Below are 21291 nucleotides of genomic sequence, written 5' to 3' on the forward strand. Positions count from 1 at the left end.
ACACGGGAGCTCAGACGAATTTAGAGAAACGGTGTGGCCCGACGGATAGCGCAAGGGCCTGGAAGTCAGAAGGGCCTGGGTCCTTATCCCGGCCACGCCACTTTTCTGCCGTGTGACCTCGGGCGGGTCGCTTTAACTTTTCCGTCCCTCAGTCACTTCATCTGTAAAATGGGGATTAAGACCGAGCCACGTGGGTCACGGACTGTGTTCGATCTGATTGGCTTGCATCGACCCCAGCGCTCAGTACAGCGCCCGATACACAGTTACCGCTTAACAAATGCCAGTTAGGAAAAACGAAACTTCACTGTCAGTCACGTCTTCTTTAATTACAAAGAACCATATAAATCCATCTTGCCTTCCTGCCCACGAATCACAGACCATACATAAAAAGTTACATTTTGTATGCAACTTTCTGTATATTTCTGGTCGTGGACCTACGGGGGGCTCGTATCAACTAAATAACCAATACTATGTAATGATGTCGGTATCTGTTAAGCGCTTACTGTGTGCAGAGCACTGTTCTAAGCGCTGGGGTAGATACAGGGTCATCAGGTTGTCCCACGTGAGGCTCACGGTTAATCCCCATTTTCCAGATGAGGTAACTGAGGCACAGAAAAGTTAAGTGACTTGCCCGCAGTCACCCAGCTGACAAGTGGCAGAGCTGGGAGTCGAACTCATGACCTCTGACTCCCGAGCCCGGGTTCTTTCCACTGAGCCACTATTTGAATTTTTTTTTTTTTTTAAAGGTCAGAGGGCAGGGATCACGTCCACTCCGTTCTCTACCTCCTATCTCATCCAGCACACGGGCAATATACGAAACGCATTATAGGTCAGCGGTGACGTCCCGTATCCCGCCTCTGGGACCGCGTCACCCTGACACCAGAAAGGGGCCCGGCCTTCCCACCACCCGCCCTCCGCGGGAGGTGCTCGCTCAGTCGGGTCCCGATCCCCGTCCCAGCGGAGAGGCTGAGGACCTCCGGGGGTCGGGGGAACGTCCCGCCGAGCCCCCGGGCACTTACTGGCAAAGGACATGATGCCTCCGAAGCCCTCCGTGCTGTTGTTTGAAACGGTGGAGTTGGGAGAGCTGGCCCGGGAATCCGACTCGGCATCCGAATCGCTGGCCAGCTTCAGGCTGTTAGGTCGCGGGAGCTTCTGGGCCCTAGGCAGACACCGTGCCGGCTGTCAAGTTGGAGAGGGCCGCCTCCGGGCTCTGGCAGAGCTCCCTCGCCGCGGCCCCGACCCCCGCTTCCCTCGCGGGCCCCGAAGTCCCGGGCCCGACAGCCCCCCGAGACCCGCATTGGCGGTTCTCGTTCCCTCCGTTCAACCCCTTCCCCCCTCGCGTGCTTTCACGAGGGTCCCGGGCCGCTGCCCCCGGAGGCCTCAGCCCCCGGGGCGGACCCAGTCCTAGCTTCTCACCTACTGCTACTGAGGTTCTGGTTGAATCGGGGGGTGTAGCTCTCCTCCTGCTCGTCTTCATCTTCCTCGGCGGGGAAGCCATACTGAGGCTCGAAATAGGGGTTGTCATAGTCTCGCCGGCGGCCCAGCCCTTCGGGGACCCCACTCTCTCCCTCACGCTTCTCTAGGCTCAACTTGCCAAAGCCGGGGGGCAGGGTGGGAAGGGGGTTGGGGAAGCCAGCCACTGTCCTCTCGTCCATCTCCGTCGAGTCGGCAGACTCCTGAGGGCCAAATCACGTAACGAGCGCTCGGCAAAGCGCTCCGCACACGGTAAGCGCTCAATGGACACGACCCAACGGACCGCCGCCGGTCACGGTGACCCTCCTCCGTCCCCAGATCGGGTCGCCCCAGGCTCCCCTCCCCAGAGGCCGAGCCGGGGACCCCGCAGAGGAGGAAGAGCCGTGAAGCGCCTTCCCTGACGGCGACCGGTTCCCCGGGTCTCGAAACGGAACCTCGACCCCCACTCAAATCACGGTCCCGGTGTTTACACAGTGAGGGGAATTTCAGGCACTGAACGACTCAGGGGTTTGCTCCTACGGTCAGAGGGCGAGAGGAGGGAAAGGAAGGAGTCTTTCGCGTAAACCTCTGAGGGATGAGAGGGCGCACCTTCCCTAAAGAAGAGGCCCAGATGCTAATCTTTCATTTGCCCCCGCCCGCCACGCCTTTCGGAGCCCAATCCCCCCACCGGCCCCCCCGACACGCTGTCACAGCCCGACCCCCGACTCACAGGGTTGGCTCCGTGGATGATGGTGCTGGGGCTGCTGCTGGCTGTGGTGCTGGAACTGGAGCGGGGCTGAAGGTTGTCCTGGGAATTCTCGCCCCCGGGGCCGGGCTCATCCTGCTCCCCGCGGAGCTCATCGAACTCCACCTCGCTCGCGTCCCCCAGGGCGGCATGCGTCAGAGGGTCCACATCTGTGGGTTTCCCGGGGGGTTCGGGTGTCAGAGCGGAGATCCCGCCGGGCCCGCCGGCCCCGCCCAGACTGACCCACCCCAACCCCCCCGTTTATCAGTATCTCTGGCCAAAGGTCACTCCGGCGGTGGTCCCTTCACCCTTCCCACAGCGCACTCACTCCAAGCCCGGGCGCTTACTGGGGGTGTCGCCGTTGATGTCGCATTTCATCATCTCACTGACAAAGTCCCCAAGGGAGGAGTAAGAAGAGCTCGAGTCGTCGTACTCCACGCTGTCGCTGCCGCTGCCAAGGAGAGGGAGGAGATGAACCGGGGAGAGGCGGGGGGGAAAGAAAGAGTGGGGTGACACCCCAGGCAAGGGAGAGGGAAGCGCTACCCAAGCGCTCAGTACGGTGCTCTGCACACGTAAACGCTCGATTCATTCAACAGTATTCACTGAGCACTTACTACGTGCAGAGCACCGTACTGAGCGCTTGGAACGGACAATCCGGGAACAGAGAGAGACCATCCCTGCTCACTGACGGGCTTACGGTCCAATCGGGGGAGACAGACAGAAACAACAGCGATAAACAGAATCGGGGGGACGTACGTCTCATGGACAAAACAAACAGGGTAATAAAAATATATACAAATGAGCACAGTGCTGAGGGGAGGGGAAGGGAGAGGGGGAGGAGCTCAGTAAATACGACCGAATGAACGAAAGGAAAGAGAGCGAGAGGGGAACCTGGTTTCGGCGGTCAGGCCACCGGCGGGCGGAGGGAAGCACACGAAAAACCACAATGGGGCCCGGAGGGGGAGGGCACCCTGCCCCGACCCCCGCCGGGGCTCCCCGCTTCCTCCCGGAGGCCGCCCACCTGTCATCGGTGGGGTCGGAATCCGTGTCCCGCTCGGGAGGGACGCTCAGCGCCTCGGCCAGCTGGGAGTTGCCGTCGTAGACTCGGTAGTAGACGGGCTGCAGTTGGTGCGCGTACCACTTGGGCTTGTCCCCGATCAGGGCCGGATCGAACACGTCTGTCCGAGGGAAACCAGAACCGTCACCGGGAAGCGGGCAGGCCGCGGTCGGGGAGGCTCAACTCAAGGTGGGACGGGTGGGTCGGGCAGGCAGGGCGGAAGTAGAGGCGGGGGGGAGAACAGAGAAAGGGGGAAAAGGAAAGCTGGGCTATTTGTTAAGCGCTTACTTTACTGAGCACTGGGGTAGATCGGGTGGACACAATCCTCGTCCCACACGGGGCCCTCGGTCTGATCAATTCGTTCATTCATTCATTCAGAAGTACTTCTTGAGTGCTTACTATGTGCAGAACACTGTACTAAGCACTTAGAACGTATAATTCGGCAACAGATAGAGACAATCCCCGCCCACTGACGGGCTCACGGTCTAATCAACAGCAATACACAGAACCGAGGGGATGTGCATCTCGTTACCAAAATAAATAGGGTAATGAAAATATATACAGATGAGCAGATGAGCACAGTGCTGAGGGGAAGGGAGAGGGGGAGGAGCAGAGGGTATTGACGAGAGAGCGATGCGAAAGGCAAGAGCAGGAGCAAGCGCCAAAGGGCCGGGGGAGCTGAAACTCACTATTGTGGATCCTCTGGAAAGCGTAGTTGGCGGGATTGAGGGCCCACTCTCCGAAGTACTCCACCGCCTGGGTCCGGGACAGCTTCTCGGCAAATGCGGTCTGCCGGGGCCGCGAGGCTAGGAAGGAGCCGGCCTGAAAGGCCACCACGGGCCGCGGAAAGAGGCGCAGGGTGCGGGTGTGCATCTGGAAGCCCTGCAGGACGTTCGGGGAGTTGAAGAAGCGCACCATGGCCACCCTGGGGAGGAAAGTCACACGGAGCTGGTCTGGGACCCCCCCCGACACGGTCCCTCCAGAAAAGCCCCCCTGGACTTCACGGCCCGACACACGCACACACGTTCACGGACAATCCCAGAGCCTCCGGGAAAGAGACCGGTTAACGGAGCACAAGTGATTGACTGACGACGCCATCCTTCTCCCTCCTCTTCCCAGAAGAGGGGACGAGCTACCCGCCGCCTCGCGTTCCAACCCCTCCTCTTCGCCTCAACCTTGCGGCCACTTGGCGAAGAGACCGTCTAAAACGGCCCCGGGATGAGATCGAGCCGACAGAGACGATCTCACTTTGTAGACGGACAGATAGAAGGAAGAGGCGAGGGAAGCGCCTCCCTAACCAAGATCGGAGAGAGCGCGGAAAGCAACCGAGAGGCCAGAGCCCGGGCCCACTTGGCCTCACCTGGTGGCCACGTCCACCGAGTCCACGTCATTGCCGTAGATGAGGGGGTTGAACTCGGTAGACGGGGTGGATTGCAGGTCGTGGGATGGTCTTCCCAAAGGGAGAGGGATCTCCTGGCCCTCGTGGAACTTCTCCAGGTTGAGGATGGGTTGGGTATTCAGGCTCATGCTGGCCAAGGCCTGTGGAGGATCAGGATTTTGGTCGGGCAGGCGAAGGGCATGCATGATCGCTGAGTGGTCTTGACTCTATTTTCCCCTCCTCTAACCTACTAGCAAACGCCATCTCTTTCATCTCTCACAGTCCACCCCTTCCCCGGCCGATCCCGATCCCACGCTTCCTAGAGGGAAAGGTAGGGACGTGGAATTGAAGATCTGAGGTCGCTCGTTATATCCCAGTTAGACTACTTTTAGAAAAGCAGCGTGGCTCAGTGGAAAGAGCAGGGGCTCAGGAGTCCGAGGTCACGGGTTCGAATCCCTGCTCCGTCACCTGTCAGCTGTGTGGCCTCGGGCAAGTCACTTGACTTCTCCGTGCCTCAGTTACTTCATCTGCAAAATGGGGACTGAGACTGTGAGCCTCACGTGGGACAACCTGATCACCCCGTACCTACCCCAGCGCTTCGAACAGTGCTCGGCACATGGTAGGCACGTAACAAATACCAACATTATTATTACTTTATCCCCGGCCTCCCTGCCTCCAGCTACTTCCCTCTCCAGTCCGCGTTCCACCCTGCTGCCTGGATCGTTCTTCTAAAACACCATTCCGCACCCATCTCTCCATTCCTCAAAAGCCTTCGACGGTTATTCACCCCTCAGCTCCTCAAGCAGGAACGCCATCGGCTTTCTCCCTCCTACCTACGCCCTCCCCTTCTACCGCACCCCAGCTTACAATTTTCGTTCCTCTTACTCTACCCCGTCCCTCGTTCTCAACCCTACTGCTTCCAACCCCTTGCCCGCTCCCTTTCTCTTTCCTGAAACTCTCTCCCTCTTCAAATCAATTCTCCTTATTTTCCGGGCCTTTCTGAAATCCCACCTCCTCCAGGAGACCGTCCCCGATTCATTTTTCATCTTCCCAAACCACAGCCTCAAAATTACCTCCTCAGCATTTTCGTGCCATCTCCTCTAGACTCTAAGCTCACTGTGGGCAGGGAACATGTCTGACAACTCTGCTGGACTGCACTCTCCCAAGCACTTAGTACAGCGCTCCGTACATAGTGAACACTCAATGAACACCACCGATGACGATCTCCACTCACAAAGTAGCACTTCTGTAACCAGATCTACGTTCTCCACTACTTCAGCCCTAATTCAGTCAACACATCCATCTGTTCGTCCTCTCTTCCCCTCTGTTAATTACCTGGTGTCTGTCCCACCCCTAGATTGTAAATTTCACAGGGGAATTCACAGATCATGTCTTCTAACTCAAGTATACCCTCCCAAACCGCTTAGGACAGTGCTCTGCCTATCTTAAGTGCACAATAAATATGATCGGTCGATTGATCGGTTGGAAGATGAATAGTTCAAGAAGGATGACCGCTGTCGGAGACATATTCCTGGGATGGACGGACTACCGCTCTGGCCTGATAACTTATGGGCAGGGATCGTATCTACCAATGCTACTGTCCCCACCCAGTTGTGTAGTACAGTGCCTGCACAGAGTGAATGCTCAATAAATACCATCGATTGCTTATGTTCTTATGAAAAACTAATCGCTTGAGTATTTGGAGAATGACGGGTGCTCATCCTGAAGGACCGTGGGTCCCAAGGGTAGGAGAGCTGGTCGCCAAAACACTTATAATATCAATTATCATCATCACGGTAAACAGTAAGTTAAACACTTACTGTGTGTCAAGCACTGTACTAATCACCGGGATAAATACAAGATAATCAGGTTGGACACGGTCCCTGTCCCGCATGGGGCTCAGAGTCTACTTAGGAGGGCGAACGGGTAATAATAATAATGTTGGTATTTGTTAAACGCTTACTGTGTCCCGAGCACTGTTCTAGCGCTGGGGTAGATACAGGGTAATCAGGTTGTCCCACGTGAGCCTCACGGTCTTAATCCCCATTTTACAGATGAGGGAACCGAGGCACCGAGCAGTTAAGTGACTTGCCCAAAGTCACACAGCTGACAGATGCAGGTGGCGGAGCCGGGATTAGAACCCATGACCTCTGACTCCTAAGCCCGTGTTTTTTCCACTGGGCGACACAGCTTCTCATTTTACAGAGGAGGAAACTGAGGCACCGAGAAGTTCAGCGACTTGCCCAAGGTCACACAGCGGAGAAGCGTCCTCCGACCCACAGGGCCACGCTCGGTTCACTAAACCATGCCGCTTCCCACGCTGCGGGTAAAATCGAGAGTTCGTCAACCCCAGGTTAGAACGAGTCCCGGTTCCCGCTGTTTGAAGGAATCCTCTTCTCGTCGGCCGCCGCCGTCCCGTCCGGCTCCCTAATCTCACTCCAGATGATTCTTGCTAGAGCAGGAAAGGGGAACACACGTAGGCAAGGTCTCTGGAGAGGTCCCCGTGCTCCCTCAGGGGAATATATCACCCGACCCCACTAGCAGTGAGGCAGGGGAGCCAGACGTGTGCCCGAAGACAGACGGACAGAGGAGCGTCCCATTTGATATCAATGAGTTCATTCATTCAATAGTATTTATTGAGCGCTTACTATATGCAGAGCACTGTACTAAGCGCTTGGTCTCTCCTAGACCCCCTCCAATCTGGCTTCCGTCCCCTCCACTCTACCGAGACTGCCCTCTCTAAGGTCACCCGTGACCTCCTTCTTGCCAAATCCAATGGCTCCTACTCCATTCTGATCCTCCTCGAACCTCTCTGCTGCCTTTGACACCGTCGACCATCCCCTCCTCCTCCTCCATACCTTATCTCACCTTGGCTTCACGGACTCCGTCCTCTCCCGGTTCTCCTCTCACCTCTCTGGCCGGTCATTCTGGGTCTCCTTCGCCGGCGCCTCCTCCCCCTCCCATCCTTTAACCGTCGGAGTTCCTCGAGGGTCAGTTCTCGGCCCTCTTCCGTTCTCCATATACACTCACTCCCTCGGTGAACTCATCCGCTCTCACGGCTTCGACTACCATCTCTACGCGGATGACACGCAGATCTACATCTCCGCCCCCGTCCTCTCCCCCTCCCTTCGGGCTCGCGTCTCCTCCCGCCTCCGGGACGTCTCCACCTGGATGTCGGCCCGCCACCTAAAACTCGACGCGAGCGAGACCGAGCTCCTCATCTTCCCTCCCAAACCCGGTCCTCTCCCCGACTTCTCTATCACCGTGGATGGCACGACCGTCCCTCCCGTCTCTCGGGCCCGCGATCTCGGTGTCATCCTCCTCCCAAACCCGGTCCTCTCCCCGACTTCTCTATCACCGTGGATGGCACGACCGTCCCTCCCGTCTCTCGGGCCCGCGATCTCGGTGTCATCCTCGACTCGTCTCTCTCGTTCACCCCACGCGTCCTATCCGTCACCGAGACCTGCCGGTTTCACCTCTACGATATCGCCGAGATCCGCCCTCTCCTCTCCACCCAGACGGCTATCTTACCGCTACGGGCTCTCGTTATATCCCGGCTAGACTACCGTGTCGGCCTTCTCTCCGACCTCCCTTCCTCCTCTCTCGCCCCGCTCCGGTCTATTCTTCACTCCGCCGCCCGGCTCATCTTCCCGCAGAAACGATCTGGGCCTGGCACTCCCCTTCTTAAACAACTCCAGTGGTTGCCTATCGACCTCCGCTCCAAACAGAAACTCCTCACTCTAGGCTTCGAGGCTCTCCATCACCTCGCCCCCTCCTACCTCTCCTCCCTTCTCTCTTTCCACCGCCCACCCCGCACGCTCCGCTCCTCCGCCGCCCGCCTCCTCGCCGTCCCTCGGTCTCGCCCGTCCCGCCGTCGACCCCCGGGCCTTTGGCAACAGATAGAGACGGTCCCTGCCGTTTGACGGGCTCACGGTCTGATCGGGGGAGACGGACGGACGAGAACGATGGCGATAAATAGAGTCGAGGGGAAGAACGTCTCGTAAAAACCGATGGCGACTAAATAGAATCGGGGCGATGTACATTTCATTAACGAAATAAATAGGGTGATGAAAATATATACAGTCGAGCGGACGAGTACGGTGCCGAGGGGATGGGAAGGGAGAGGGGGAGGAGCGGAGGGAGATGGGGGGAAAAGAGGGCTAAGCTGCAGAGAGGGGAAGGGGGGGGCGGTAGAGGGAGAAGGGGAGCTCGGTCCGGGAAGGCCTCTCGGAGGAGGTGAGTTTTAAGTAGGGTTTTGAAGAGGGGAAGAGAATGAGTTTGGCGGAGGTGAGGAGGGAGGGCGTTCCGGGACCGCGGGAGGACGCGGCCCGGGGGTCGACGGCGGGATGGGCGAGACCGAGGGAGTTACCGCCGAGTAACTCAAAGGACATAAAAGAGGGAGGTCCATCAGACTCTCCACGAGAAAGGGACACGCTTGGGGTGGGGCTTGAGCGGGAGCCAATTTAACCCTTTCCAGATGAAAGACCCCCACGGAGAAGACCCGAAGATGGGGCTCTCCCACGTTACCTTCAGATACTGCACGCAGCGGGCAGGGGGAGAAAGAACAGAAACCATAAAAGGAGACTCAGATGGACTGGTCGAAAAGGACAACGGAGAAGGGCGAACACTACCTGGATCGGGGAAAGGATCGAGGAAGACGGACAACGGGGACGGTGTTTCCTAGCAGGCGGGCCCCAACTCACAGGCCCGGGGGATGTGCGTTTCACTGTGCTACGCGAATGCGTGCGACCATTCTGGAGCAGAGCTCTGTTTCCAGTAGGGGCTCGGATAATGCCGCTGACTTCCTACCCGTGTAAAAGAGACCACTGCCTCAGAAGCCACACAGGGAAGGGCAGAAACCAGAGAGACGGAAAGGTTCTGCGGAGGCAGGAGCCTGGCCTGGCGGGGGGGGACAGGGCACGCTAGAGGGACGCTTTGACGAGCTGGTACTTACGGAGTAGCCCGACCGAGTCCACAGCTCTCCCGGCGTTCCTCCAGGACGGAAAGCTGTTCCCTAAGCGCTTGGTCTTTGATAACCCTAAAAACCCTAACCCCAGCTCTCTCCCCACACCCTGCCAACCCCATCGACTACTTCAAGCCTCCTGCCCTCCGCCGCGCCCTTACCTGCTTCAGGTGCTTCTTCAGCTCCACAGACTCGGGTTCCGGCAGGACGGGCAGCACCTCGGCATTGGTAGGGGCGATCACCTACACCGGGAAGAGCAGAACGGCTGCCGTCCGTCAGAGAGACGGCACCCCACGGCGCAGGGCGGGGAGGGGCTGACTCCGGCGTCAACAAGGAGTCCACCCTCACGCTGCAGGGCGAGGCCACGGGGGTCCAGCCTGCCATACCGGGGGCCCCCCTTGCTGCACACCCTACCTAGGGGAGCCGGCCCCCAGGCCCAAGGAGCGTTACGGGGGGTCGGGTGAGGGGAGGGGAGGGGAAGAGAGACGGGGCCGCCACCCAGGAGCGAGTCTCATCGTTCCCGGCCAAGCGAAACAAAGCGGCAACGGCTGTTCCTCCAGATCACTGGCACTCCTCCCCCCGGAACCCCGCCCTGGACAGGGAGATTATCTGGGGCCCAATGTTCAGCGGCAGAGAGCGCCCGTCCGCCCCCCCCAGCTCGGCATCGCGTGCCCCGTCGAGGTTCCCACCCTGCTGCAGTCCAGATCCACCAGCCACACGTCATCTGGCATTCTGAAGTCCAGTTTGTAGAGGAAGAAGCTGGCCGGAACCCCAATGATGTAGGGAGTCGGAGCTAGCAGTAGCTGTGAACGAAACGGAGAGGATGAGGCACAGAGACGGTTCGCCCTGCCCTGGCTGTGCCCCCGTGGGTCTCGGGCAGGACTCCGCCAGATGGGGCGGGAATCACTAGGCATCCAAGGACGGCGATGGGTTCGGTTCCGGCTTTTCGGCTCAGACCGGGGAAAAGTACCAACTTCCCAGGAGACTGCCCTTCCCCTCCCGAGGAACACGGTGAGAGGACCGCTTTGTAATCTGGGGAAGCAGCGTGGGGAAGCAGCGTGGCTTAGTGGAAAGAGCCTGGGCTTTGGAGTCAGAGGTCATGAGTTCGACTCCCGGCTCGGCCACTTGTCAGCTCTGTGACTGCGGGCAAGTCACTTGATTTCTCTGTGCCTCAGTTACCTCATCTGTAAAATGGGGATTAACCGTGAGCCTCACGTAGGACAACCCGATTACCCTGTATCTCCCCCAGCGCTCAGAACAGTGCTCTGCACATAGTAAGCGCTTAACAAATACCAGCATTATTATAATTTATCTACTCATATTACTGTCTGTCTCCCCCTCTAGATTGTCAGCTCACCGTGGGCAGGGAATATATCTGTTTATTCATTGTGGGCAGGGAATGTATCCGTTTATTGTTACAGTGTGCTCTCTCGGGCACTTAGTACAGAGCTGTGCACACGGTAAGCGCTCGATAAATACGACTGAGCGAATGAATGAGAGGAAGAGAGTCCAGGTTCCACAGCTGACTTGGATTTCAGTCCTTTCCCTACGGCGACCCAGGCCTCCGGTTGCTAGAAGTGATTCTTTCATTCCGCGGTAGCTGGTGAGGGCCGACTGGTCGGGAAGAGCTACTCTGGGTGCTGTAGGATGGCCTGAGGGGGGTGGGTTCAGTTCTCCTGGAAACTGAGAATTCTCTCTCACCAGATCCACTCTGGAGCAGACTGATCGTATGCCCACCCTTCAGGGTTCGTAGCTTAGCATCTAGTACACTCTGTGCGCGTTCCAAAAATACGTACTCGTTCGTTCAATTTCCTGACCTAACAGCACGCTCACAGACTGCCTGTGGGCAGCGAGCATGTCTACCAACTCGATCATATGGTACTCGCCCCAGCACACGGTACCGTCCTCCGGGACGGAGTGAGGGTTCGATAAATACCGTCGATCGAATGCATTCCCACACCCAATAAGTGACGTTATCAGCAGCACCAGAGAGCTGGACAGAGAGAATGAAGGTCCTCTAGACCGTCAGCTCATTACGGGCAGGGAACAGGTCTGCTAATTCTGCTGCACTGTACGCTCCCAGGCGCTCGGTACAGAGCTCTGCACAGGGTAAGTATTATTCCGACCGACTGATTAGTCGAGACTGGCGGAGAGAGAACCACAAAGGAGCGGGTGCTCGCATCGACAACGGCAAGGCCAAATAGAGGTGACAGGGAAAGTGGGTCACCGCCACACCGATGTTGGGTCACGGGGTCCTCGGAGCGGGAAGGCGCGGCGACGGAAGGGCCCCGACCGGAGGTCGCCCAGCGACCTACCTGCTCTGCAGACGCCATGCAGGTGGGAAGCAGGGGGATGACCGGGAACATGTACTCCAGGGGGTAGATCATCGCTACGAAGGCCATCACCGACATGGACAGGGCGTTGTAGTCTCGGGACTGCAGCACCACCTGATCGAGCCCGCAGGGATCACTCTCGGCCCAGAATAAGATCTCAAAAGTCCCCCGGCCCCTTTCCTTCCGCCCCCCTCATCCGAGGTCCCGGTCTCACCCCCCCCCCCCATTACACCGTCCGCTCCCTGAGGGGAGCGATCACGTCTACCCCCTCTACCGTACCGTGTCTCCCCCAGCGCTTAGTACAGCGCTCGGCACACAGCAGGCGCTCGATAAACACCCCTGAATGATTGATTCCACTCTCTAAGCTTCCCCGGTCCTTTTCCTCCTACTCCAGCCTCACCCCTGAAAGGAGACGTGCCGCTCCACCAGAGGCGACAGGGAACGCCGTCCCGGCCGGAGCCGAGGCCGGAGGGGAAGGGCTCTCTCACCTTGTGCTCCAGCAGGATGCAGGATAACACCTGCAGGCAGGCATCCACGCCCAACAGCTCCAAGGGCAGATGCAGAGGGAAGTCCACCAAGGAAAAGCGAGAGGGGTCAGGAAGGGCGAAGGTCAGGGCCGGCTGCAGTTCCTGGGGCAGGACCTCAATGTCCACCCGCTTCTGGCCGGAGACGGGCACCGGGGAGCGCAGCAACCGGTAGATCCAGGCCTCGATCTCCCGCAGGTCGTGCAGCGGCGCGCTGGGCTTCTCCTCCAGCAGCAGGGAGCCCGTGAAGATGCGCCACATCGTGTCCCTGGGGCACAGCCGACACGGGTCGGGGGCCCGGGACTCGGAGGCCAATTCCCGTTCCAACCCCGGTTGCCCAGAGCGAGGGCCACGCCGGAACACGGGGCCGGACGCGGGGCAAATCGAGAGACCGCGCCGCTCGGAGCGCCGCTCTCCCGCCCGTCGAGAACGTGAAATCCCCAGGTTTCGTCTCCCCAGCGGGGTTTGGTTTAGGTGGAGGGAGGTGGCAAAAATCTCCCAGCTCCCTCCCGCTCAGCGAGCGATGAATAACTCCAGGCCCCGCGGCGTTCCCTGCGTCTCAACCACAGGATCCCAGCTCTCAGAGGATGGCAGATCCCCTCCCCGCTCCATCCCGTTCTTTCCCTTCGAGTCCGCCCCCCCCCCCCCGGCCCCGCCCCCACCATCCGGGGACCCGACCCCGGGGGAGGACGATCCCCTACCTCTGCACGCCCCGAGGGACGGACAGCCTCTTGCCCAGGAGTCGCTCACTACAGCAGTCCACTAGACGCTTGAGGGTGTAGAGACACTCCCGGAAGGTGGTGAAGAAGGGGTAGTGGCTGAGCACGCACAAGGAGGTCAAGGTGCTGTTGCGGCATCGGCTGGCCGCTCTGGCCCGGCGCTTGGCCCGCAGGGACTGATTGAGGTCGGGGGTGGAGTCGGTGCTGCGGGGCCGCAGGGACGAGCCGCTCTCCGAGCTCTCGGTGCTCGTCTCCTCCGGGACCTCCCGCCCGCGGTGGCCCGCCCCGCCCTCCGAGCCCTTCTCCTTGGGCACCCGCTTCTGGAAGGAGCGGTAGAAGTTGACGCAGATGCCGTAGCGGGTGACGCCCGTGTCCTTGTCGGTGAGGGTGAAGACGAAGGAGGTGTCGTCCCGCAGGCTCATCCGCCGCTGCCGCACGCTCAGGCATCCCTCCGGCTGGCAGAAGAACACCACGTCCGGGGGCAGCGGGAACTCCGGGTAATCCTCCAACGGGTAGCGCCGCAGCAGTTCGGGGGTCTGGGCCACGCTGTCGCTGCTCGGTTGCCTGAGAGACGTAAGACCGACCCGGTTACCCCAGGGCGGGGGGCCCGACCGAATTTCAGTCAGCGAGATCGCAGGCACGGCCGCGACGTAAAGCTCAAGTTACTGTTTTCTTTAAGACCCGAGACCTTGAAGAGCTCGGGTACCGTGTGCCCGGAGCTGCCGACTGACTCAGTTAGGCCCCCGAGGTCCCCGAGACACTCGTGCCCAAGCCACGGGAGAAAGGAGAGGAAAAAGGAAAATCGAACTCGGCTGGCTCCGGTTTCGGGCACGACCGCAAAAATCACCGAGCCGGGCGGGGGGGGCGAGGATCGCTAGCCCCGTTTCACAGCCGGGAATACTGAGGTACACAGCCATTCGGGGATTGGCTCAAATTCCCACGGTGGCAATCGGAGCGAAACGGAATTTTTCTCCCCCCAAATAAATGCAGTTCTCTGGGCTAGTCTCCTCTCGGGAAGGCGGCGAGGAGCACAGCGCTGAACAGAGAAGCAGCGAGGCTCCGCGGAAAGAGCCCGGGCTTGGGAGTCAGAGGTCACGGGTTCGTATCCCGACTCTGCCACTCGTCAGCTGTGCGACCGTGGGCAAGTCACTTCACTTCTCTGTGCCTCAGTTCCCTCATCCGTAAAATGGGGATGAAGACCGTGAGCCTCGCGGGGGACCACCTCATTCCTCCGTATCTCCCCCGGCGCTCAGAACAGTGCTCTGCACGTAGTAAGCGCTTAACAAATACCAACGTTATTATTACGTCACCTCCGACGGAAGGGGATAGCTGTCTCTCTAACTACATCGAGGCGAGACGCTCGGTGGGGGAGAGGGAGGGCTCCTCTCCTCCTCGGTGGGGAGGAGAATTCTAGACCCGGAGGTCATCCCTGGAAGAGGAAGAAAGTTCAGACCTGGGCTTCGGACCCCTAAGGTACCTGGCTCCGATGATCACGAGGTAGTCAAGTAACCGGGGACAACTCTTCTTCTTCTGCACCATGGCGCCGACCCAAGTCACCAGCTCATCTCAGGGAACCTTCAGGGCATCAGGCCAGGAATGGCTGTCCCGGCCGGGCCCGGAAAATGCTGGAGATGTCTGTGACGCCAATCTGGGAGGACAAAAAGTATTGGTAAGTCGCCGTTACCTTGCCCGGACGGCTTACACTTCACTTCTCCATCACCCAGTCCGGGATCCTCAGATGGGGCTGTGAGAGCTCAGGTGATATTGTACTCTCCCCACTGCTTATTAGAGTACTTTGTACATAGTAAATGTTCAATAAATGCGATTGAATGAATGTATTAATCAATCAAAGTCAGAAATCAGCCAAAGAGTAGTCAGTCCCGCTCTTAAGTGAAGAGACTAGAGAGCTTCCGCGGCCCCCAGGGTCCTGAATAAGCTGGTATGCCAATAACACGCCGAACCCAACAAGGTGGCACAAACCTTTTTCCCTCTGCCCACAAGTGGTCGATTCAGTCCCAGTTCACGTCCGGGGAACTCGGTGACAAATTTAGTTTTCGTGGAGGACTCCCTGGACTAGAGGTGAGAAGCAACGTGGCCAAGTGGATAGGCACGGGGCTGGATCAGAAGGACCTGGGCTCTAATTCCGGGTCCGCCACGTGCCTGCTGTGTGACCCCGGGCAAGTCGCTTAACCTCTCTGGGCCTCAGTGACCTCATCTGTAAAACGGGGATTGAGACTGTGAGCCCCAAGTGGGACCGGGATTGTGTCCAACCTGATTCACTTGTGTCTACCCCACCGCTGAGAACGGTGCTCGGCACATAGTAAGAGCTTAACAGGTACCATCATTTTGATTACAGAGAGGCTGGGCCAGTTTAGAGGGGCAGAACTGGCCTCTGGGGGAGGATGCGGGCTATCGATTCCCACGCGCTCCACTTGATGCTACGCTAGCCGGCTCTGGGCTACCGTATTTATCCGTACGACGGCCTCCACCACCGAATTTACCCACTCCGATTTGGGAGGAGGAAAGAAAATCATAATTTGGGGACCACTGAACTGTAAGCGGTGATGGTGATACGTGCCAGCGTAGGAAGGGGAAATGGGTCAGATCAAGATAACCCAGCAGAGGCAGGCCCATGACGGGGTTGGTCGGTTTCTTCTCTGAGGAAAAAACAAGGGTGGGGGAGGGAGGGAGCGGTGAATCATGGGTTGCCCGTTATAAAGTGCCCTTGTGAGAGTGCAACGGAAATAAGAGATACGGTCTCAAATGTACTCTTACCTTTCTCTTCCTTCTCTCCTCTTTTCCTTTTTTTTTTTTACCCCCGCTCTCAACTGTTAGACTTCATTCTCACAGAGTCCCAGCATCCGCCCCACCACCATTTTAATGCTTAAAAAAATAAAAGAATTCCAAGCGCTTAGTACGGTGCTCTGCACATAGTAAGTGCTCAATAAATACTACCGAATGAATGGAAAAACTGTGGAAAAAATCTGTGGGAATTATCAGTGGCATTCACTGACCGCCTACTGCGCGCACGGCACTGTACGAAGCGCTAGGGAAAGTTCAACACAGTGGAGTCGGCAGATGCGATCCCTGCCCACCAAGACCTTCCAGGCTACGGGAATAAGTACATTCATTCAATCGTATTTATTGAGCGCTTACCACGTGCAGAGCACTGTACTAAGCGCTTGGAATGGACAATTCGGCAACAGATAGAGACGATCCCTGCCCACCGACGGGCTCACAGTCTAATCGGGGGAGACGGACGGACAAAAACAATAGCGATAAATAGAATCGAGGGGATGTACACCTCATTAACAAAATAAATAGGGTAATAAAGATATATACAAGTGAGCAGATGAGCACAGTGCTGAGGGGAGGGGAAGGGAGAGGGGGAGGAGCAGAGCAGAGCAATATAGAGCTCCTCCTCTTCCCACCCAACGCTTGTCCTCCCCGTGACATTCCCATCCCTGTAGACGGCACCACCGGCCTTCCCGTCCCACGGGGATCTACCATCGTCTGCGGGGAGATGGATCCTGCGCATCGCTTAGTACAGTGCCCTGCGCACAGTACATAAGGTATGTGTAAGCAGCGTGGCTTAGTGGAAAGAGCCTGGGATTGGGAGTCAGAGGTCGTGGGTTCGAATCCCGGCTCTGCCACTTGTCTGCTGTGTGACCTTGGGCGAGTCACTTAACTTCTCTGTGCCTCAGTTACCTCATCTGTAAAAATGGGGATTAAAAAACGTGAGCCCCACACGGGACAATCTGATTATCCTGTATCCACCCCGGCGCTTAGAACAGTGCTCTGCACATAGTAAGCGCTTAACGAATACCAGAATGATTATTATTACTAAAAGGCATTTGGGTTTACAGCTCAAGGTTATCGCATTTTAACACAGGAGCGTCCAACATGCAGTCCACACGGGCTGAAGGCGGTCCTCTCGGGGAATGTGCCCTGTCTGAGATTTTTAGTCAAATTTTTCGCCCCATTAGCACGTGACTCTGTGCACACCTTGTCCAGGAGGACGCAGTCAGAATCGAGATGTACCCCGACCGAACGCACTCCTCCCTTTACGAGGAGAGTTCAGTCTGCTAAACACCAGTTTCTCATTGATTTGATCGGAACTGATCAGGGGTTGGAGCCGGGCTTGTAACGATCCACTTCTGGACTATTAGAGGGGATTACTCGTATTTTTCCCAACTGCTAGAAAAATCCATAGTTTAAAATCTAAAATATTTTGGAATGACTAACAGGCTATACTCTACTGTTGTTAGCGATACACAATTCATGCAGAAATATGGATTGCTGGTCATGTGGTCCACTACTGAAAAAATCTGGATGCTCTTGTCCTAACACAAGAGCTGGTTCTGAATCGCATATAATAATAGTAACAGTAATGTTGGCATCTGTTAAGCGCTTACTATATGCAGAGCACTGTTCTAAGCGCTGGGGTAGATACAGGGTCATCAGGTCGTCCCACGTGAGGCTCACAGTTAATCCCCATTTTCCAGATGAGGTCACTGAGGCACAGAGAAGTTAAGTGACTCGCCCACAGTCACACAGCTGACAAGTGGCAGAGCTGGGAGTCGAACCCACGACCTCTAACTCCCAAGCCCAGGCTCTTTCCATTGAGCCACGTGTATATAAATATATATATATATGTGCGTGTGTGTGTGTGTTAGAGAGCCTTGTGATATGCGTAGACAGAGCAATAATCATAATTAATGATAACAGTAACTGTGGCATTGCAGGATACTCTGTGCCAAGGACTGTACTAAGCGCTGGGATAGATGCAAGAAAATCAAGTCCCTGTCTCCCACGGGGCTCACAATCTAGAAAGGGAGAACAGGTATTCGGTCCCCATTTTACAGATGAGGTAAGCGAGGCACAGAGAAGTGAAGTGGCTCGCCCTCGATCGCACAAGAGACAAGGGATGGAGTCGAGATTAGAACCCAGGTCCCCCGATTCCCAGGCTCGTGCTCTTTCTACTAGGCATATACTCTATGACTCCATCCGCTCGCCCCCTCCTACCTCACCTCCCTTCTCTCTTTCCACCGCCCACCCCGCACGCTCCGCTCCTCCGCCGCCCGCCTCCTCGCCGTCCCCCCGTTAGCGCCCGTCCCGCCGCCGTCGACCCCCCGGGGCCGCGTCCTCCCGCGGTCCCGGAACGCCACCTCCGCCAAACTCACTCTCTGCCCCTCTTCAGAGCCCTACTGAGCGCTCACCTCCTCCAAGAGGCCTTCCCAGACTGAGCCCCCCTTTCCCTCTGCTCCTCCCCTTTCCCCTCCCCTCAGCACTTGGCTCACCTGTATATATTATTTATTACCCTATTTATTTTGTTCATGAGGTGTACATCCCCTTGATTCTATTCGTCTTGATGATGTTGTCTCGTTTTTGTTTTGTTCTGTTTTGCCTTGCCATCTGCCTCCCCCGTTTAGACTGCGAGCCCGTCACTGGGCAGGGATGGTCTCTACCTGTTGCCGAATTGTCCATTCCAAGCGCTTAGTACAGTGCTCTGCACATGGTAAGCGCTCAATAAATACTACTGAATGAATATATATCTGGCACGTCTGTACCCCAAAAATAAAGGGGACCCAGTAGCTGCTGCAGCGTGGCTCAGTGGAAAGAACCCGGGCTTGGGAATCACGGGTCGTGGGTTCGAATCCCAGCTCCGCCACCTGTCGGCTGTGTGACTGTGGGCAAGTCACTTAACTTCTCTGTACCTCAGTTACCTCATCTGGAAAATGGGGATGAAGACCGTGAGCCTCACGTGGGACAACCTGAATTACCCTATATCTTCCCCAGCGCTTGGAACAGTGCTCTGCACATAGAAAGCGCTTAACAAATACCGACATTATTATCATCATCACCGCCGCCAGCTGTGCCCTCGGTGCCGAATTAGAAGCCCGACCCCTTTTCCGAGAAGAGCAACTCCCAACTTTGACCTCGGGTGGAAATCCAATCTGAAATCGAGGCAGGGAGATGGGTTCGCCGGGTTCACGGGAAATAAGGAAATAATATTAATAAAGGGGAAGAGGATCTCAGGTGGAAAAAAGAGTTGGGCTCTTCAGTCTCCCTAAATCCCTAGGCCCCATCGGTCAATCGATCGAGTGTATTTATTGCGTGTCTACTAGGCGCAGAGCACTGTACTGAGCATTTGGGAGGTACAATCCAAAAGCTGGACCTCGAGGCTTACTGCCCGGTGTTGTCAATTTCCACCTCAACCATCATCACACAAGACCTGTTCACTTCACCCGGTGAGAACCTTATTCAACACACACAGACCCTGTATCGCCTTATACATATAAACACCCTTTATCCTTTTACACGTACACACATATCCTTTGTCCTTTCACACACTCACACCCTTTATCACTTGACACACACACGCAGAATGCTCTCCTGAAAATATTTACGGCCCCGCCTGTCGTACACCGGGAGCAGCCCCTGAATTCTCTTCTCCTTCCCTACCCCCTAACCCGAAAGACCCACTCGCAGGCCTCCCCCAGCCTCCGAGCGGGGCGTATTGAGCCCCCGTCCCTCTGCACACGCGGGATAATAGGATCCGCAGGTAATACGGGATTCAGCTGCGTCTCCATAGCGACCCCGGCTCCCGGCGCTATTAATAGCGCAGCCGTCGCCCCTCCCCGGCTCAGCGACAACGGCCCGGGCAGCCGCCGGCCACCTAGACGCGGACCGGAGCTCGCGACGATATACGCCTTCCCGGGGCCTAGAGGCAGCTCCCCTACGGATGGCCGGATGGACGGACGGAGGGCCCCCGAGAGCCAGCCGGCCGTTCCGGCCCCCGTCCGCTCCGGCGGCCCCGTCCTAACGACACCGGCGGGTTCTCCGGGACTAGGAATTCAGGCCCCCACATTCACCCCCAACTTCCTGAGGGTCCAGATGCTCCCCCCGGCCTCCCACCCTCGAACTGTGGGAGTCCCCCGGCGTTCGGTCTTGGGTCCCCTCTCTCCTCCACACACACCCACTCCCACGGCTTCGACGGCCATCTCTACGCGGATTCCGACATCTACGTCTCCAGCCCTGCCTTCTCTCCTCCGCGGTCTCGCATTTCCTCCTGCCCTTCGGGACACCTCTTCCTGGACGTCATCCCCACGTCTCAAACTAAACACGTCCGAGACAGAACTCCTCATCATCCCACCCAGACCCTGTCGTCCCTGCTGCTTTCCCATCATCGGAGACGCCACCGCCATCTTCCCCGCCTCACGTGCCCGCGACCTGGGCGTCATCCTCTATTCCTCCCTTCATTCGACCCACATATGCAATCTGTCACTGATCCTGTAGTTCCTTCTTTTACAACACCTCTAGAATCTGCCCCTCCCTCTCTTTCCAAACTCTACCATGCTGATCCGAGTCCTCAGCTTATCCCGTCTTGACTCCTGCGTGATCCTCCCCGTCTCCTCTCTGTCTCCCCCGACTCCGGTCCAGACTTCCCTCTGCCGCCTGGATCATTTTCCTAAAAAAAACATTTAGTCCACATCTCCCCATGCCTCATAAACCTTTAATGGCTTCCCCCCACCTCCACATCAAACAGAAACTCCCCGCCAGCAGCTTGAAGACACTTAACCAATGCCCCCTCCTTTCTTACCTCACCGACCTTCCATTATAACCCTGCCTGTACATTTCCTCCTCTGTGGCCAATCTACCTAGATCTCATTTATCTTGTGGCCGACCCCTTGACCGGGTCCAGCCTCTGTCATGCCCACGGACCCCTGACCTCACTCTCCCCACCTCCAAAACCCTAATAAAATCACACCACTTTCCCTGACTTGGGCCCTCGTTTCTACCATTCACCCTCCCTTCTTCAGTGCACTACGATCTGAAATAATCACAAAATTCTGCTATTTGTTAAGCACTTACTATGTGCCAGGCACCGTACTGAGCGCCGGGGAGGATACAAGCAAATCAGGTTGGAAACAGTCCCTGTCCCACGTGGGGCTCACCGTCTCGATCCCCATTTTACGATGATTTTAACGGAGGCACAGAGAAGTGAAGTGACTTGCCTAAGGTCACGCGGCAGACAAGTGGCGGAGCCGGGATTGGAACCCATCACCTTCTGACTCCTAGGCCCATGCTCTATCCATTGCTCCATGCTGCTTCTCCTC

General features: G+C 57.2%; 1 protein-coding gene across 25 annotated transcripts in view; it reads right to left on the minus strand.

Moving 5' to 3' along the window:
* Positions 1-21291, minus strand: part of MADD (MAP kinase activating death domain) — a 53475-nt gene that overhangs the window by 28671 nt on the left and 3513 nt on the right. For all 25 annotated transcript variants that reach the window (XM_029059520.2, XM_029059516.2, XM_029059513.2 and 22 more), the window contains exons 2-14: positions 14649-14819; positions 13154-13735; positions 12417-12720; positions 11911-12042; positions 10285-10398; positions 9757-9837; positions 4615-4793; positions 3944-4179; positions 3219-3375; positions 2545-2648; positions 2183-2367; positions 1417-1676; positions 1020-1159 (exon numbers count right to left, since the gene is read on the minus strand). In XM_029059520.2, the coding sequence (XP_028915353.1) occupies positions 1020-1159; positions 1417-1676; positions 2183-2367; positions 2545-2648; positions 3219-3375; positions 3944-4179; positions 4615-4793; positions 9757-9837; positions 10285-10398; positions 11911-12042; positions 12417-12720; positions 13154-13735; positions 14649-14710 (2536 nt within the window). In that variant the 5' untranslated portion in view covers positions 14711-14819. The remainder of the gene's footprint in view (positions 1-1019; positions 1160-1416; positions 1677-2182; positions 2368-2544; positions 2649-3218; positions 3376-3943; positions 4180-4614; positions 4794-9756; positions 9838-10284; positions 10399-11910; positions 12043-12416; positions 12721-13153; positions 13736-14648; positions 14820-21291) is intronic.

The sequence above is a fragment of the Ornithorhynchus anatinus genome, chromosome 3, assembly GCF_004115215.2.
Source record: "Ornithorhynchus anatinus isolate Pmale09 chromosome 3, mOrnAna1.pri.v4, whole genome shotgun sequence".
Lineage (NCBI taxonomy): Eukaryota > Metazoa > Chordata > Mammalia > Monotremata > Ornithorhynchidae > Ornithorhynchus > Ornithorhynchus anatinus.